This window comes from Bos mutus, chromosome 2, assembly GCF_027580195.1.
Source record: "Bos mutus isolate GX-2022 chromosome 2, NWIPB_WYAK_1.1, whole genome shotgun sequence".
NCBI classification, from domain to species: Eukaryota; Metazoa; Chordata; class Mammalia; order Artiodactyla; family Bovidae; genus Bos; species Bos mutus.
In genome coordinates this window covers 2723398-2736888 of record NC_091618.1, presented here as the reverse complement: position 1 = coordinate 2736888, position 13491 = coordinate 2723398, and the positions used below count along the sequence as shown (strand labels likewise).

At 52.5% G+C, this 13491-nt stretch overlaps 1 protein-coding gene across 2 annotated transcripts; it reads right to left on the bottom strand.

Annotated features, from left to right (window-relative positions):
- Positions 1-2916: 2916 nt before the first annotated feature.
- Positions 2917-12534, bottom strand: LOC102267279 (aflatoxin B1 aldehyde reductase member 3). 2 transcript variants are annotated; one of them, XM_070382143.1, is made up of 7 exons: positions 12164-12516; positions 8375-8562; positions 8103-8207; positions 7161-7257; positions 6843-6942; positions 6143-6272; positions 2917-3301 (listed from the first exon to the last, which is right to left on the bottom strand). In XM_070382143.1, the coding sequence occupies exons 1-7, from the start codon at positions 12390-12392 to the stop codon at positions 3140-3142; spliced, it is 1011 nt and encodes a 336-aa protein (XP_070238244.1). In that variant the 5' UTR covers positions 12393-12516; the 3' UTR covers positions 2917-3139. The 2 variants fall into 2 exon arrangements, with proteins under 2 accessions (XP_070238244.1, XP_070238247.1); XM_070382146.1 differs by lacking the exon at positions 2917-3301 and adding an exon at positions 5693-6023 and having other exon boundaries at positions 12164-12534.
- Between the last annotated feature and the right edge of the window lie 957 nt (positions 12535-13491).

Below are 13491 nucleotides of genomic sequence, written 5' to 3'. Positions count from 1 at the left end.
AATTCTGTGGAGTCCTGCCCCAAGGCCACAGCTGTGAGGCCTTGTACCAAGGCCACAGATACGGAGGCCAGAACCAAGGTCACGTCTGAAGCTGACTGAGCCCCTTTGTAACTGTTGCCAAAAGCCCCGCTGATCATCAGCAGCAGGCCTCCTGACCCCATATGAGGCAGAAGTGCCCACCCCTACTCACCCTATAGCTCTCAGACTCCTAACCACTGGAACACAGGTTCAGTTCCTGGTCCAGAAAGAGTCCATATGCCGAGGAGCAGCCGAGCCCATGGGCGGCAACTAGGGAGCTCACTGCTGAAGCCTGTGTGGCCTAGAGCCGTACCCTGCATCGAGAGAAGTCACTGCAGGGAGAGGCCCAAGCGCCTCGGTGAAGAACAGCCCCCACCACCTGCAACCAGAGAAAACCCTGTGCAGCAACGAAGGCCAAGCACAGCCAAAAACAATTACAGTTCTTTAAAAAAGAACACGTCACAAAGCATAGTGCTTTTGTTTTGTTTTTGGTGTATTCAGCGTTGTACAACCATCACAATCAAATTTAAAGCATTTTCATCACCCCCAGAAGAAACATCACCTACTCAAGGCACATTAGTTTGAGTAAACTCCGGGAGATAGTGAAAGACAGGGAAGCCCGGCGTGCTGCAGTCCACGGGGTCGCAAAGAGTCAGACATGACTTAGCAACTGAACAGCAAAAGAAACCTGTACTCATTAACAGTTAATCTCCAGTTCCTCCATTTTCATCACCCCCAAAGGAAACCTGTATTCATTAGCAGCTCATCTCCAACCCATCTCTCAGCCCCAGGGAACCACAAGTCTAGTTTCTGTCTCTAGTAGATTTCCCCATTCTAGACATGCCACAAAAATCAGATCATATAATATGAGACCTTTTGGAACTGTCATCTTTCACTTCGGGTATCACCTTCAGGGTTCTGTTAGGGAAATTAAAAGGGAGGTAGTCTTGTTCAGGCTCCAGAAGCAGGAGACCAGGCCTCTGACTTGCTTCTGACCTGCATGGACACTGCAGGATTCTGTGCCCGCCTGCAAGCACAGCAAGTCAGGCAGCGCTTTAGGGAAGAAGGGGAGGAGGTCTTGGAATCTCTTAAGCCCCTGAAGGCCTGGCCACGCCCCCAGGTCTAAGAAGTCCCACGGCTCACAAAGGAGACAAACAGCGTTGTAAAAGGAAAACCGGAGCTGCGCTTTGCGTGTCGGTTTGCGCCCTGGAATTATAAGCGGGGCCCCGAAACCGCAATCTGAAGTCTCGCCTGTGGGATGTACTCGCTGCCTGGGACCCTGTCCCAGCTGAGACTCCATATTGCTGTTAACAGGGGACTTTGCAGCAGCGGTCAAGTCGGGATGTTGGTCAGCCCAATTTGGTGATATGCGTAGAGTTACTTTCTTTACTGTTTCTATTTCAGTAACTGTATATTGAAATTAAGACAAATAATTACAAAAAATCAAAATTGCTTATGTGCAACAACTGATTTGCTGACAAAACTTTTGAACTTAAAATGTAAGTAAAGCTTACAGTGAAACAGGTTCACCCATATTACAGGCATTTCATCACTTCACTGGCTGAGTGACATTCCCTGGTACGGACGTGCCACTTTTAACTTATGCGTTCATCAGCTGTTGGACTGTTTGGACGATTTCTGCTTTCAAACTATTATGGATTTATTTCTGGACTCTCAAGTGTGTTCCATCAGTCTATATGTCTATCCTTAAGCCAGTCCCATGCTGTTTTTTTTATTTCTGTAGCTTTGTAGTAAGCTTTGATATCAGGAACTGGAGGACTTTGCTCTTGCTTGTTTTGGCAATTCTGTATCCCTTGAATTTCAAATGTGAATTTAAAAATAATTTTGTCAGTGTCTGTAAGAAAAAATCTAGCAGGGTTTTGATAGAAATTGAATTGAATCTTCTTAGGTCAATTTCAGATTTTGTTATCTTAAGTAACTCAGTTTTGGGGTGGCTTGCTGGGCAACAGTGGCTGATCACACAAGCAGGGTAACTACCCCATTTGGGGAAGCATTCATTTTATTACAAAGGAAAGTTCCAAATAATCAAACTGTATCTGCAGTGTCTCCTTCTAGATGGCAAGCAGGGCCTTTCTTTGGACTAAGGAGCCTCTGATTGGTGACTTTGGCTGCATTTCCAAGTTGAGCCCCTGTCCTCACTTGAGCGATGGGTTCCGGTGCTGCCTGCTCCTGCTGCTTGGCTCACATCCCTCGCCCAGGGCGTGATGTTCTAACAGAAACAACCAGACCTTGGATTTCATTTCTTCTCCAGCCCTGGATGCCTCCTGCTTGGAGCAGGGATTTGCTGAGGGAAACTGGGGTCCTGGCTGCCCAGGCCCGTGCTAACAGAGGGAGGTGCAGCAGCAGAGCTGAGAATCTGTGGATGAGCAGACGACAGGAGGCTTCAGCTAATAGTAAAGGCACTGCTTCTGTTTTTAGAGGGGTGGGCCCCGCAGTATGTGGGGTCTTCACTTCCCAAGCAGGAATCGAACCTGCACCCCCTGTGCAGAGTCTCAACCACTGGACCTCCAGAAAGTCCCACTTTTCTCCCTTTTTTTAAAGCCACCGATGAAACGACTGCATTAAAATGTCCCACAGCATCTTGGGGGTTTTTATCCTTTTTGGAAGGTTTTTGTCCAAATTATTCCCTTTCTGAGTATTCAGTGAGATAATTCAGAGAGAAAATCCATGTCAGGGTGGACAGCCCTCTTTCCCTCTGACACGTGGGCACGTGAGGGCCGCCTGCAGCCACCCCCGCACCCCGCCGCCTCTGCCCCGAGGTGGCTCCAGCTCGCGGGTCCACCCCTCAGGCAGGAAGGCCCAGGCAGGGAGGGGACAAGTCCCAGCAGCTGAGGAGAGAAGCCTGCGGGGTCCGCTCATGACTGGGCTACAGGCAGGTCTAGTGTTGGCTTTATTCAGACGGGAAATGCCCAAGGGCCTCAGCCCAAGGCGTTATGCATCGTGAAGGCAACTGGGAGTGAGGCAGGGGTCTAGAAAAATAACCGTGGATCCAGACGATGGAGAAAGACCACGCAAAGTCAGCTTAAGGCAGAGACCGGCCAGGGAGAGAGCAGAAGAGGCGACAGAAAAGGAACCTTCGGCGCCTGATCCGGGTAGGAGCCTAGCGGAAGTAGTTGGGACAATCGTGGGCGACCAGGCGCCAGGCCTGGTCAAAGGCCTGCACGACGGCCGGCTCCAGGGCCCCTTCCTCAGTGGCCGCCAAGTTCTCTTCCAGCTGCTCCAGGCTGGACATGCCCAGGATGACCGCGTCCCCGTGGGCGCCCTGCAAGGGGAGACGGCCAGACGTCACACACTGATGCCCCGCAGAGACCCCGTCACACACCCCCGCCCAGCCCCTGCCAAGGCCTGGGCTTGGGCATACTCTTTACACCTACACAGTGAGAAGGTTCATTCTCAGGTAGAGTGATAAGAAGTCCAGGGTCCCCAGCGAGGAGAAAGGGGTCTGGGGCTCTCAACAGGAGAAAAGAACAAACTTTTTTTCACATTCCTTAGTCTTAGTCACATTAGACCTTGGTTTCTTTAAGCCCAGAGCTAGTGATTACACAACAGAACAACTCATCGGAAGCTCTGTACTAAGGCAAAGAACGCTCAGACTCCCGCACAACTGCACTCGTCTCACACGCTAGTGAAGTAATGCTCAAAATTCTCCAAGCCAGGCTTCAGCAATACGTGAACCATGAAATTCCGGATGTGCAAGCTGGTTTTAGAAAAGGCAGAGGAACCAGAGATCAAACTGCCAACATCTGCTGGGTCATCGAAAAGCAAGAGAGTTCCAAAAAACATCTATTTCTGCTTTATTGACTATGCCAAAGCCTTTGACTGTGTGGATCACAATCAACTGTGGAAAATTCTGAAAGAGATGGGAATACCAGACCACCTGACCTGCCTCTTGAGAAACCTATATGCAGGTCAGGAAGCAACAGTTAGAACTGGACATGGAACAACAGACTGGTTCCAAATAGGAAAAGGAGTACGTCAAGGCTGTATATGGTCACCCTGCTTATTTAACTTATATGCAGAGTACATCATGAGAAACGCTGGACTGGAAGAAACACAAGCTGGAATCAAGATTGCCGGGAGAAATATCAATAACCTCAGATACGCAGATGACACCACCCTTATGGCAGAAAGTGAAGAGGAACTAAAGAGCCTCTTGATGAAAGTGAAAGAGGACAGTGAAAAAGTTGGCTTAAAGCTCAACATTCAGAAAACGAAGATCATGGCATCTGGTCCCATCACTTCATGGGAAATAGATGGGGAAACAGTGTCAGACTTTATTCTTTTGGGCTCCAAAATCACTGCAGATGGTGACTGTAGCTATGAAATTAAATGATGCTTGCTCCTTGGAAGGAAAGTTATGACCAACCTAGATAGCATATTAAAAAGCAGAGACATTACTTTGCCAACAAAGGTCCGTCTAGTCAAGGCTATGGTTTTTCCAGTAGTCATGTGTGGATGTGAGAGCTGGACTATAAAGAAAGCTGAGCGCTGAAGAATTGATGCTTTTGAACTGTGGTGTTAGAGAAGACTCTTGAGAGTCCCTTGGACTGCAAGGAGATCCAATCAGTCCATCCTAAAGGAGATCAGTCCTGAGTGTTCGTTGGAAGGAGTGCTGCTGAAGCTGAAGCTCCAATAATTGGCTACCTGATGCGAAGAAGTGACTCATTTGAAAAGACCCTGATGCTGGGAAAGATTGAAGGCAGAAGGAGAAGGGGACGACAGAGGATGAGATGGTTGGATGGCATCACCGACTCAATGGACATGAGTTTGGGTAAAGTCCGGGAGCTGGCGATGGACAGGGAGGCCTGGCGTGCTGCAGTCCGTGAGGTCGCAAAGAGTCGGACACGACTGAGCGACTGAACTGAAGTGAAGTGAAGTGAAATCGCTCAGTCGTGTCTGACTCTTTGCCACCCCATGGACTGTAACCTACCACCCTCCTCCATCCATGGGATTTTCCAGCCAAGACTACTGGAGTGGGTTGCCATATCCTTCTCCAGAGGATCCTCCCGACCCAGGGATCGAACCCCAGTCTTCCGCATTGTAGGCAGATGCTTTACCGTCTGAGCCACCAGGGAAGGATTGTATAACAACAAGGTATCTTGCTGGAGGACATGTTTCTCCTTTTGAGAAGAACCTTCTGACTAATCCTGTTTATGTGAAGTGGGAGTGGGTCTGCTAAGACCTTTCTGTTGTTAATGTATGTTGTGGGAGTGGGTCTGGTAAAAGTATATAAGGCCTCGATAAAACTAGCGAATGGGGCACTCTCTAACCCTTTCTGATGTCTGTGTCAGAAGCTTTCTTTGTCCTGTCTCACTGTAATAAACTTCTGCTACACAAAGGCTGTGAGTGATCAAGCCTGGTCCCTGGTCCCTAAGCTAAGTCTTCTTCTTCGGAGATCAGGAAGCCGACATCGTTCACCATAAGCGATCAATAGTTGTATAAAGCACTTTCGGTGCCTTCAACATTCGTAACTATGTGACCCGAATCCTCTCTTCTTTCCTCTGCTGCCACGATGTTCGTCCTCGTTCAGACCTCAGTTCAGAGCCCGGTTCTGCCACTCAGCAGCTGTGCGAACCTGGTTTAGCTTTGTAAGCCCAGAGTCTCAGATGTCAGTTTTCACCATGCTTATGGGAATGAGAGATTACACAAAGCTCCTAACTCCCATTTACTGAAAACCTGCTGTATACATGCCAGGGACTATGCAACTGTGTACAGCTGCAGCTGGAGAAAAGCGTTAGCCAGGAAGACAGGGGACACCAAAGAGAGGGAACCCCCACTACTCCAGAGGAACAGGACCAGCGGGATGTAGATCACGTCCGTGACTATAACTTTCTCTCCCGTTCACAGCTGTTTGCTCATTGGTAAAACTGGAATATCCCACTTCATCAGGTCTAAGCAATCGTTCAATCCATGCTTGTAAAGCCCTCACGACAGGGCCTGGTTCTTGGGCAGCTACCCAGAAGAACAGGAAGGCTGCCTGAGAACTGGACCAGAGAGAGATTTCAGAGGGAAAAACGACTTAGAAATCATGCTGGCTCCTCAAAGAGAGCAGGGGCAGGGCGTCCAGGGATGGTGGGGACGGGGAGGGGCGGGGACAGGTTACCTGGAGCTGGGAGTGGTGGTACATCCACCGGAGGGCGGCTGAGGTCATGCTGGGGGCGCTGGTGCCATAAGCAGCCTGAAGGGCCTTCTCCACCAGGGCGATGCCCTTGAAGTGGTGCTCCTTCCAGTAGCTGGACAGGAGGGGATGGTAGCACGGGGTCAGGACCACAGGGTCACACAGGGGGCCACTGCCTAAGAGTCCACCCAGGGAGCCCCTGTAGCACGGAGGGGCCAGGGTCCCCTCAAGCAGGGGGTCTCCTGCTTTTTTGGGCAACAGAACCACCCAGGACGCTGGCTCCCTCACCAGAGACTTCAAGGATGTCTCTACTCTTAAGAATTCAAACCTGCCCTTACTTTACCTGGAGTAACAGGAAGCCAGGACAGGGGCACAGCCCGGCCCCAGGCCTCCTGTTCCTCCACCCGGAGCCCTGTCTTTCCCCCTTGGCAGGTGATCAGCACTTCTTAGGCATGAGTTACGATTTGGAAGGTTGGCCATAAGGCCCAGGGGTCGGCATTCCTCACGGAGGTCCCAAGAAAACAAAACGAAGCCTTACAGAGGGTTTCCTAATTCCTCCAGGAATCAAGAGAGCTAGGTCCAGGCAGCAAGGGAAGGCCTTGAAAGGAAAGCAGCCCCGGGGACTCCCCATTTTCAGACTATGGGGACCCCTCCAACGCCGCCCGTCCCGACGCCCCCAGCTCACCGATTCCTGTAGACCTCTGCCCAGCTGTTCCCAAAGAAGCGGCCCAAGGGCTGTTTCCCGTCCTTGTCCTCATACTGGTACCTGCCGGTCAGCAGGCCTCCTGCGGGAAGGCTGCAGTCAGACCCCCAGGCACTGCCCCCAGAGCCCGCCTGGACCGGAAGTGGGGGTGATGGCGGGGGAACCAGGACGGGCGGAGGTCCTGGCAAAGCCCTCCCCTTCCCAGGTCTGGGGCCAGGCTTCTCCCGGGTCAGGAAGGGGCAGAAACGGGGTCAGGAAGGCCCTCCCGCCCAGGGGAGCCTGTGCCCGCACAGCCCATACCAGCCAGAGGGTTGTAGGCGTAGAACCGCAGTCCGAAGTGCCGGAGGCAGGGCAGGAGCTCCGTCTCCACCTGCCGGGTGGTGGCGTTGTACATGCCCTGCGGGCAGAAGGGCCAGCTGAGCGGGCCTGGCCGGGAGCCCCAGCCTGCTCTCAAAGTCTTCGGTCAAGACCCCCAGGACTCCACATGGTTTCCAAAGTCACTACTGGTGGACGGGAGATGGTGCTGGGCCCCAGGAAGGGACGGCGGCCTGGCTCTGCCATCCCACACACATCTGCAGGCACCAACCGTGGGCTGGACCCTGAGCTCTCAAACACACGTGGATGCGGTGAGCTCTCTGCTTCAAGAGATGTCAGAGTCGAGTTAAAAACAAAGCGGAGTGGACTCTCCTGATGGTTCAGTGGTTAAGAATCCACCTTGCAATGCACGGGACCCGAGTCTGATCCCTGGTTGGGCAACTAAGCCTGAGAGCCGCAACTAGAGAGTCCGTGGGACACAATGCAAGATCCGTATGAGGCAGCTAAGATCCGAGGCAGCCAAACAAACAAACAAAAAAGACAGGACAGATGAGCACATAGAGGCGGCTTCTGTGATCACGGCGGATTCTCAGAAATGCTCGCTCAATGCATAAAGGTGGGGTCTGGAGACTGGAGGACCCACTGGGCTGTCGGGAAAGGCCTCCAGAGGAAGAGGTATCTAAGTGACGCCCGGGCACTCCTGCCAGGGGGGAGGGGGAGGCGAGTTCGGGCTGACCGCAGAGCCAGAAGCAGGAAGGAAGAGGGGCTAGGGCCTGAGGGCGGGCGCCCGTGGTCAGCCTGATGGCCCCCCGGGGGTTGTCTACAGGCTGGGAGCAGGGGAGTGGCTGCTCTGGAGAGGGCAGGGGGCGCAAGAGGACCTGGGGTCGCAGGTGCCCTGGAGACGGGCCTCTGCAGACCGGGCCTCACCTGGTACACGGTGGGCAGGATCCAGCCGTTGCTCCTGCACAGGGTACAGATCTCGGCCACCTCCCAGGCGGCATAGTTGGACAGGCCGAGCTCCACGAACTTGCCCTGCGGGGGAGAGGCCATGGTCAGACTCCCCCGCAGCCCAGAACGCCAGTCCTGGGGATTGGGACCCTGGGCGTGGGGTCCGTTCACTGCTCTGCTCTGGGGCAGCCCCGGAGCCTCTGCTCTCTGGGCACCGACAGGCCAGGGTGGGGAGTCGGGGCCGCCCTCACCTCCTGGTGCAGCTGGTGGCAGGCGCGCAGCGTCTCCTCCACAGGGGTGCCGTGGTCCGGCAGGTGCAGGTAAAACAGGTCCACGCAGGGGCACCGCAGCCGCTGGAGGGACGTCTCCAGCTGGGACCGGAGGCTGTCGGGCTTCAGGGAGTTTTCTTCCAATGGATTGGCCTTGGTAGCAATTTTTACTTTGGGATGAGAAAAATAGAAGTTCAGGTCAACTTACCAATCATTGGAGAGGATCTAGGGTTAATGGTTAAGAGGCAGGCCTGGGTTCATACCTCAGCTCTGCCAATACCAGCTCTATGACCTTGACCAAATTATTCAACCTCTCTGAGCCCCACGCCAGTATTCTTGCCCGGAAAATCTCAGGGACAGAGAAGCCTGGCAGGCTACAGTCCCTGGGATCACAAAGAGCTGGACATGACTGAGCACGCACATGCATGTGTGTGCACACACCACACAAACACACACAGAGTCTCAATTTTCTCAACTGTAAATTGAGAGTGTTAATGGTACTGTTTGGTTGGGAGGCCCTGAGGATTGATCACAACTTTGACACACTTGCTCATCATGAGTTGCTAACGTTATCACTACAGTGACTACTTACCAGACAGCTAGGTGTGCCATGCCTGGCACTTCGGGTTGGAAGATGAATGCCAACCCTGGATCCCTGCCCTCAAGGACCCACAGTCTAAGGGGGCACCACAGAGTAAGTGAGGTCAGGACACGCAGGGGCAGGGGAGAGGAGCCCTGAGAATTCAGGGAAGGCTTTCCAAGGCTTTGCATCTCCAAGAGGAGTCAAAGGCTACCCTGGGACAAGAACATGGCTTTGAGGAGTCATGCCTGCGATCCCACGGACCTAAAATACCAGGTCTGGGGGTACATGAGACAAGAGAAGGGGCCACAGACCAGAGACATGCAAAGCGCCCTGAGGGCACCCCTTAGGGGACCACAGGGCGACTCCGAACACTTCCAGCCAGCAAGCTAAGGGGTCAGCTTTGCAGTTTTGAACGATGACTCTGAATGAAACAGAAAGAGCCTCGGGCACAGGTCTGGAAACAGGGAAAATGGCAAGGAGACTGTGGCAGGAATTCAGGAAAGAGAAGCAAGAGGCCTCAACTGGGGGCCCAGGGAAGGATTATATTTCTGTTAGAGAAGCATCCAACTGAGAAAAGGCCAGTGTCGTGCTACCTGTGTGACTCAGGAAGGAGTTAAATACCTTTCTCCTCATCAGATGAGCAAGCTAATGGCTGAGAAGAAAGCCCTTTCTGCGCTGTTTACTCTTAGAAAGTCACCTCAGCAGGCCAGACCCCTTGAGATGGGAGAGATCAGGCTGGAGGGCTGAAGGCCTACTCATTTGGAATTTTCCATTCCACCACCTCCTCCTCTTTGGCCCACACCCCTTCTTGACATTAACTTCAAATCTGAGATTTAAGAACTCTAGCCCAGCTGGTTCCAGCCTAAAGGAGGGAAGAGGAGGTGCTGCAGAAGAAAAGTAATCAGAAATAAGACCAATGTAAATGCCTATGACAGATTAATGGATAAACAAATGTGGTATGTATATACAATGGGATATACCTCAGCCATCAGAAAAGAGTGAAATGATGCCGTTTACAATAACATGGAAGGACCTAGAAATTGTCATACTAAGTAAAGTAAGTTAGAGAAAGACAAATATGATACCGCTTACATGTGAAATCTAAAAAAAATTATATAAATGAACATATTTACAAAGCAGAAATAGACTCACGGACAGAAAACAAACTTATGGTTACCAAAGAGGGAAGGGGGTGATAAATTAGGAGTTTGGGATTAACATATACAATAATATATAGAAAATGGGGATTCCCAGGTGGCTTAGTGGTAAAGAATCCACCGGCCAATGTAGGGGACACAGGTTTGATCCCTGGATCAGGAAGATCCCCTGGAAAAGGAAATGGCAACCCACTCCAGTATTCTCGCCAGGAAGATCCCAGGGGTAGAGGAAGGAGCCTGGAGGCTATAGTCCATGGGGTTGCAAAGAGCTGGACACAATTTAGTGATGGAGCAAGCAATATTTATAAAAATAGATAGCCAACAAGGACCTACTGTAAAGCAAAGGAACTATACTCAATATCTTATAATAATCTATGATGGAAAAGAATCTGAAATATATATATATATATATATAAAACTAAATCCCTTTGCTGTACACCTGAAGTTAACTCAACATTGTAAATCAGCTACACTTCAATTAAAATTAAAAAAATAATAAGACCAGAATTGTCATGCGAGGCAGCCAAGTGACCTAGAAAGAGTGCGGCTCTGAGACCCATGCATGTTCTCGTCGTACACCTGAGATTAACTCAACATTGTAAATCAGCTACACTTCAATTAAAATTAAAAAAATAATAAGACCAGAATTGTCATGCGAGGCAGCCAAGTGACCTAGAAAGAGTGCGGCTCTGAGACCCATGCATGTTCTCGTCTTGTTCCAGATCTACCCTGCCGTGAATCATTTCTCCCTGAGATACCCCAGAGTGAAAGGCGGCACAGGCTGCTAACGGCATCTACTGTTACTACAACCACACGACCACCAACAGTATCAGCCAGTGCTGCTGAGCCCTCAGTATGTGCCTGCCTGGCACATAATAAGCACTTCAGATGGCATCAGACTGGTGGGGGACCTTCCCCTGGGCCCATACAATAACCTCCGCTTGGCTCCGCTGCCTGCTCCAGTACCCTCAGCACTGCCAAACCTCATTGCCTTTGCACATTCACTGCTCACACCCACTGCCAGGAAAGCCCTTTCTCCTCTTCTGGAAAAGTGTCAGTTCAAGGTCTGATGTTCCCTTTTCTGAGCATTCTTCTTTGGCCCTTTCTGGGAAGGGGTCCCTCTTCTGGGCTCCCCAGCTCTCTCTAGACTCTGAGCTCCCTGGATTGGGTGACTGTCGATTCCTCTTCTATGGCTTCAGACAGAGGCTGGCACAGATGTGGCAGTTAGACAGGGTTCCTCCCCCACACCCGTATCCCAGCTAATGCTGATAGCTCCTGTTGCTCCCAGGAGTGAAGTGGAAAAGTTAAAGTGTTAGGCACTCACTCCTGTCCCACTCTTTGCCACCCCATGAACTGTAGCCTGCCAGGCTTCTCTGTCCACAGGGACTCTCCAGGTAAGAACACTGGAGTGGGTTGCCATGCCCTTCTCCAGGGAATCTTCCCGACCCAGGGATAGAACCCAGGTCTCTGTATTGCGGGCAAATTCTTTACCATCTGGGGCACCAGCGAAGCCCTGGTGAAGTGGGAGACACTGCGGACAGAACCGCGCAGCCAGGGCTCCCGGGAGGAGGTAAGGGCTCAGAGCAATGAGGAAGCCGGTCCCCGCTGGTTCCAAAGACTGATCTGCAACGCTGCCAGGGAGTGCCAGGGCAATAAGGGCAGGACTCCTGCAGATCGCAGATCGGACCGTAAGGGGCACCTGCGGGGGAGGGGAAAGGGGGAAGGGGGGCTGCCAAGCGCCAGATTCCGTTTTCAGGGCCCCCTGAGAGGGGCTAGTCAAGTCATTCCAGGCTCTGCCACTGTCGGGACGTTACTGAGAGGGAGGGAAAATGAGAGGAAAAGTCAAGACCAAGTGTCTGGCTGTCCGGGCTGAAGTGCAAGGGCGCTGGGAAGCGGGGGTTTCACAGAGCTGCGGGGAGGCCAGGGGAGGTGGGCGTCCCAGCAAGGTGGACAAGGCGGTCGATCCCAGCCGCGGCCAGTGAATGGCTCGGGGGCGGTCACGGTGCTGAGGTCCGGGGGGCCAGGCGTTACCTTTGCAGCCGCTGCCGCCCAGCCCGAGCCCCAGGCCGCCCAGGATGCTCTCGGACTGGCCGTCGGCGTACACGAAGGCCGTGTCGATCTCGGTGTGGCCGCGCTCCAGGAAGGCGCGCACGGCCGCAGCGCTACTGGGCACGTCCATGCGGCGCCCCATTTCCATGGCGCCCAAGACAGTGGCAGGCCGGGTCGGGACACCCCGTGGGTACGACTGTGGCTGGGCCATGGCGAGGGGATGGGCAACGCAGCCGCCCCGAAGCCGAACGCACCTGAAAACAACGAGGTCAGGGCGGGCGCTTTAAGGAGAGGTGGGCCACGCCCACTCGACAGGGGGCGGAGCTAAATGACGCGTGTAGCCCCGACCCCTACAAAGTGCCCTACCGCGGGCAACGCGGTGAGGACGGGCACTTTAAGGAGGGGTGGGCGTGGGCCCCGCCCACCGGGCAGGGGGCGGAGCGCTCGGGGGCGGGGCGACGTGAGCGTGTTGGCCCCGCCCCACACACAAGCGCCCCCTACCCGGGATACCTAGGCAGGGGCGTTTCCTAAGGGTTGAAGATCCTAAATAATGTGACAGACTTTATTTTGGGGGGCTCCAAAATCACTGTAGATGGTGACTGCAGCCATGAAATTAAAAGAAGCTTGCTCCTTGGAAGAAAAGCTATGACCAACCTAGACAGCATATTAGAAAGCAGAGACATTACTTTGCCAACAAAGGTCAGTCTAGTCAAGGCTATGGTTTTCCCATGAGTCATGTATGGATGTGACAGTTGGACGATAAAAAAAAGCTGAGCACTGAAGAATTGATGCTTTTAACCTATGGTGTTGGAGAAGACTCTTGAGAGTCCCTTGTACTGCAAGGAGATAAAACCAGTCAATCCTAATGGAAATCAGTCCTGAATATTCATTGGAAGGACTGATGCTGAAGCTGAAACTCCAATTCTTTGGCCACCTGATTCGAAGAACTGACTCATTTGAAAAGACCCTGATGCTGGGAAAGATTGAAGACGGGAGGAGAAGGGGATGACAGAGGATGAGATGGTTGGATGGCATCACCGACTTAATGGACATGAGTTTGAGTAAACTCCGGGAGTTGGTGATGGACAAGGAGGCCTGGCATGCTGCAGTCCGTGAGGTTGCAAAGAGTCGGACACGACTGAGCAACTGAACTGAAGATCCTAAAATGTGGTCTTAGCCTAGGGGTGGTGCCTTGGGGCTGTCCCGCCATCTTGCAGGCCCCAGAGGCTGGCTCTGTGGTTTTCTTGTTGGGACTTGCTAAAGGCTCAAGCTGGTGTTCAAGTATTGCAAGAACTCAAACGAAAACACCT

Excerpts from the sequence above, each read along its gene's own strand:
- LOC102267279 (XM_070382143.1), bottom strand. The coding sequence starts at position 12,392 with ATGGCCCAGCCACAGTCGTACCCACGGGGTGTCCCGACCCGGCCTGCC. Across the intron at positions 8,563-12,163 it reads GGGCGGCAGCGGCTGCAAAG|TAAAAATTGCTACCAAGGCC; the intron begins GTAACGCCTGGC and ends CTCATCCCAAAG. Across the intron at positions 6,943-7,160 it reads CGCCTACAACCCTCTGGCTG|GAGGCCTGCTGACCGGCAGG; the intron begins GTATGGGCTGTG and ends GCCTTCCCGCAG.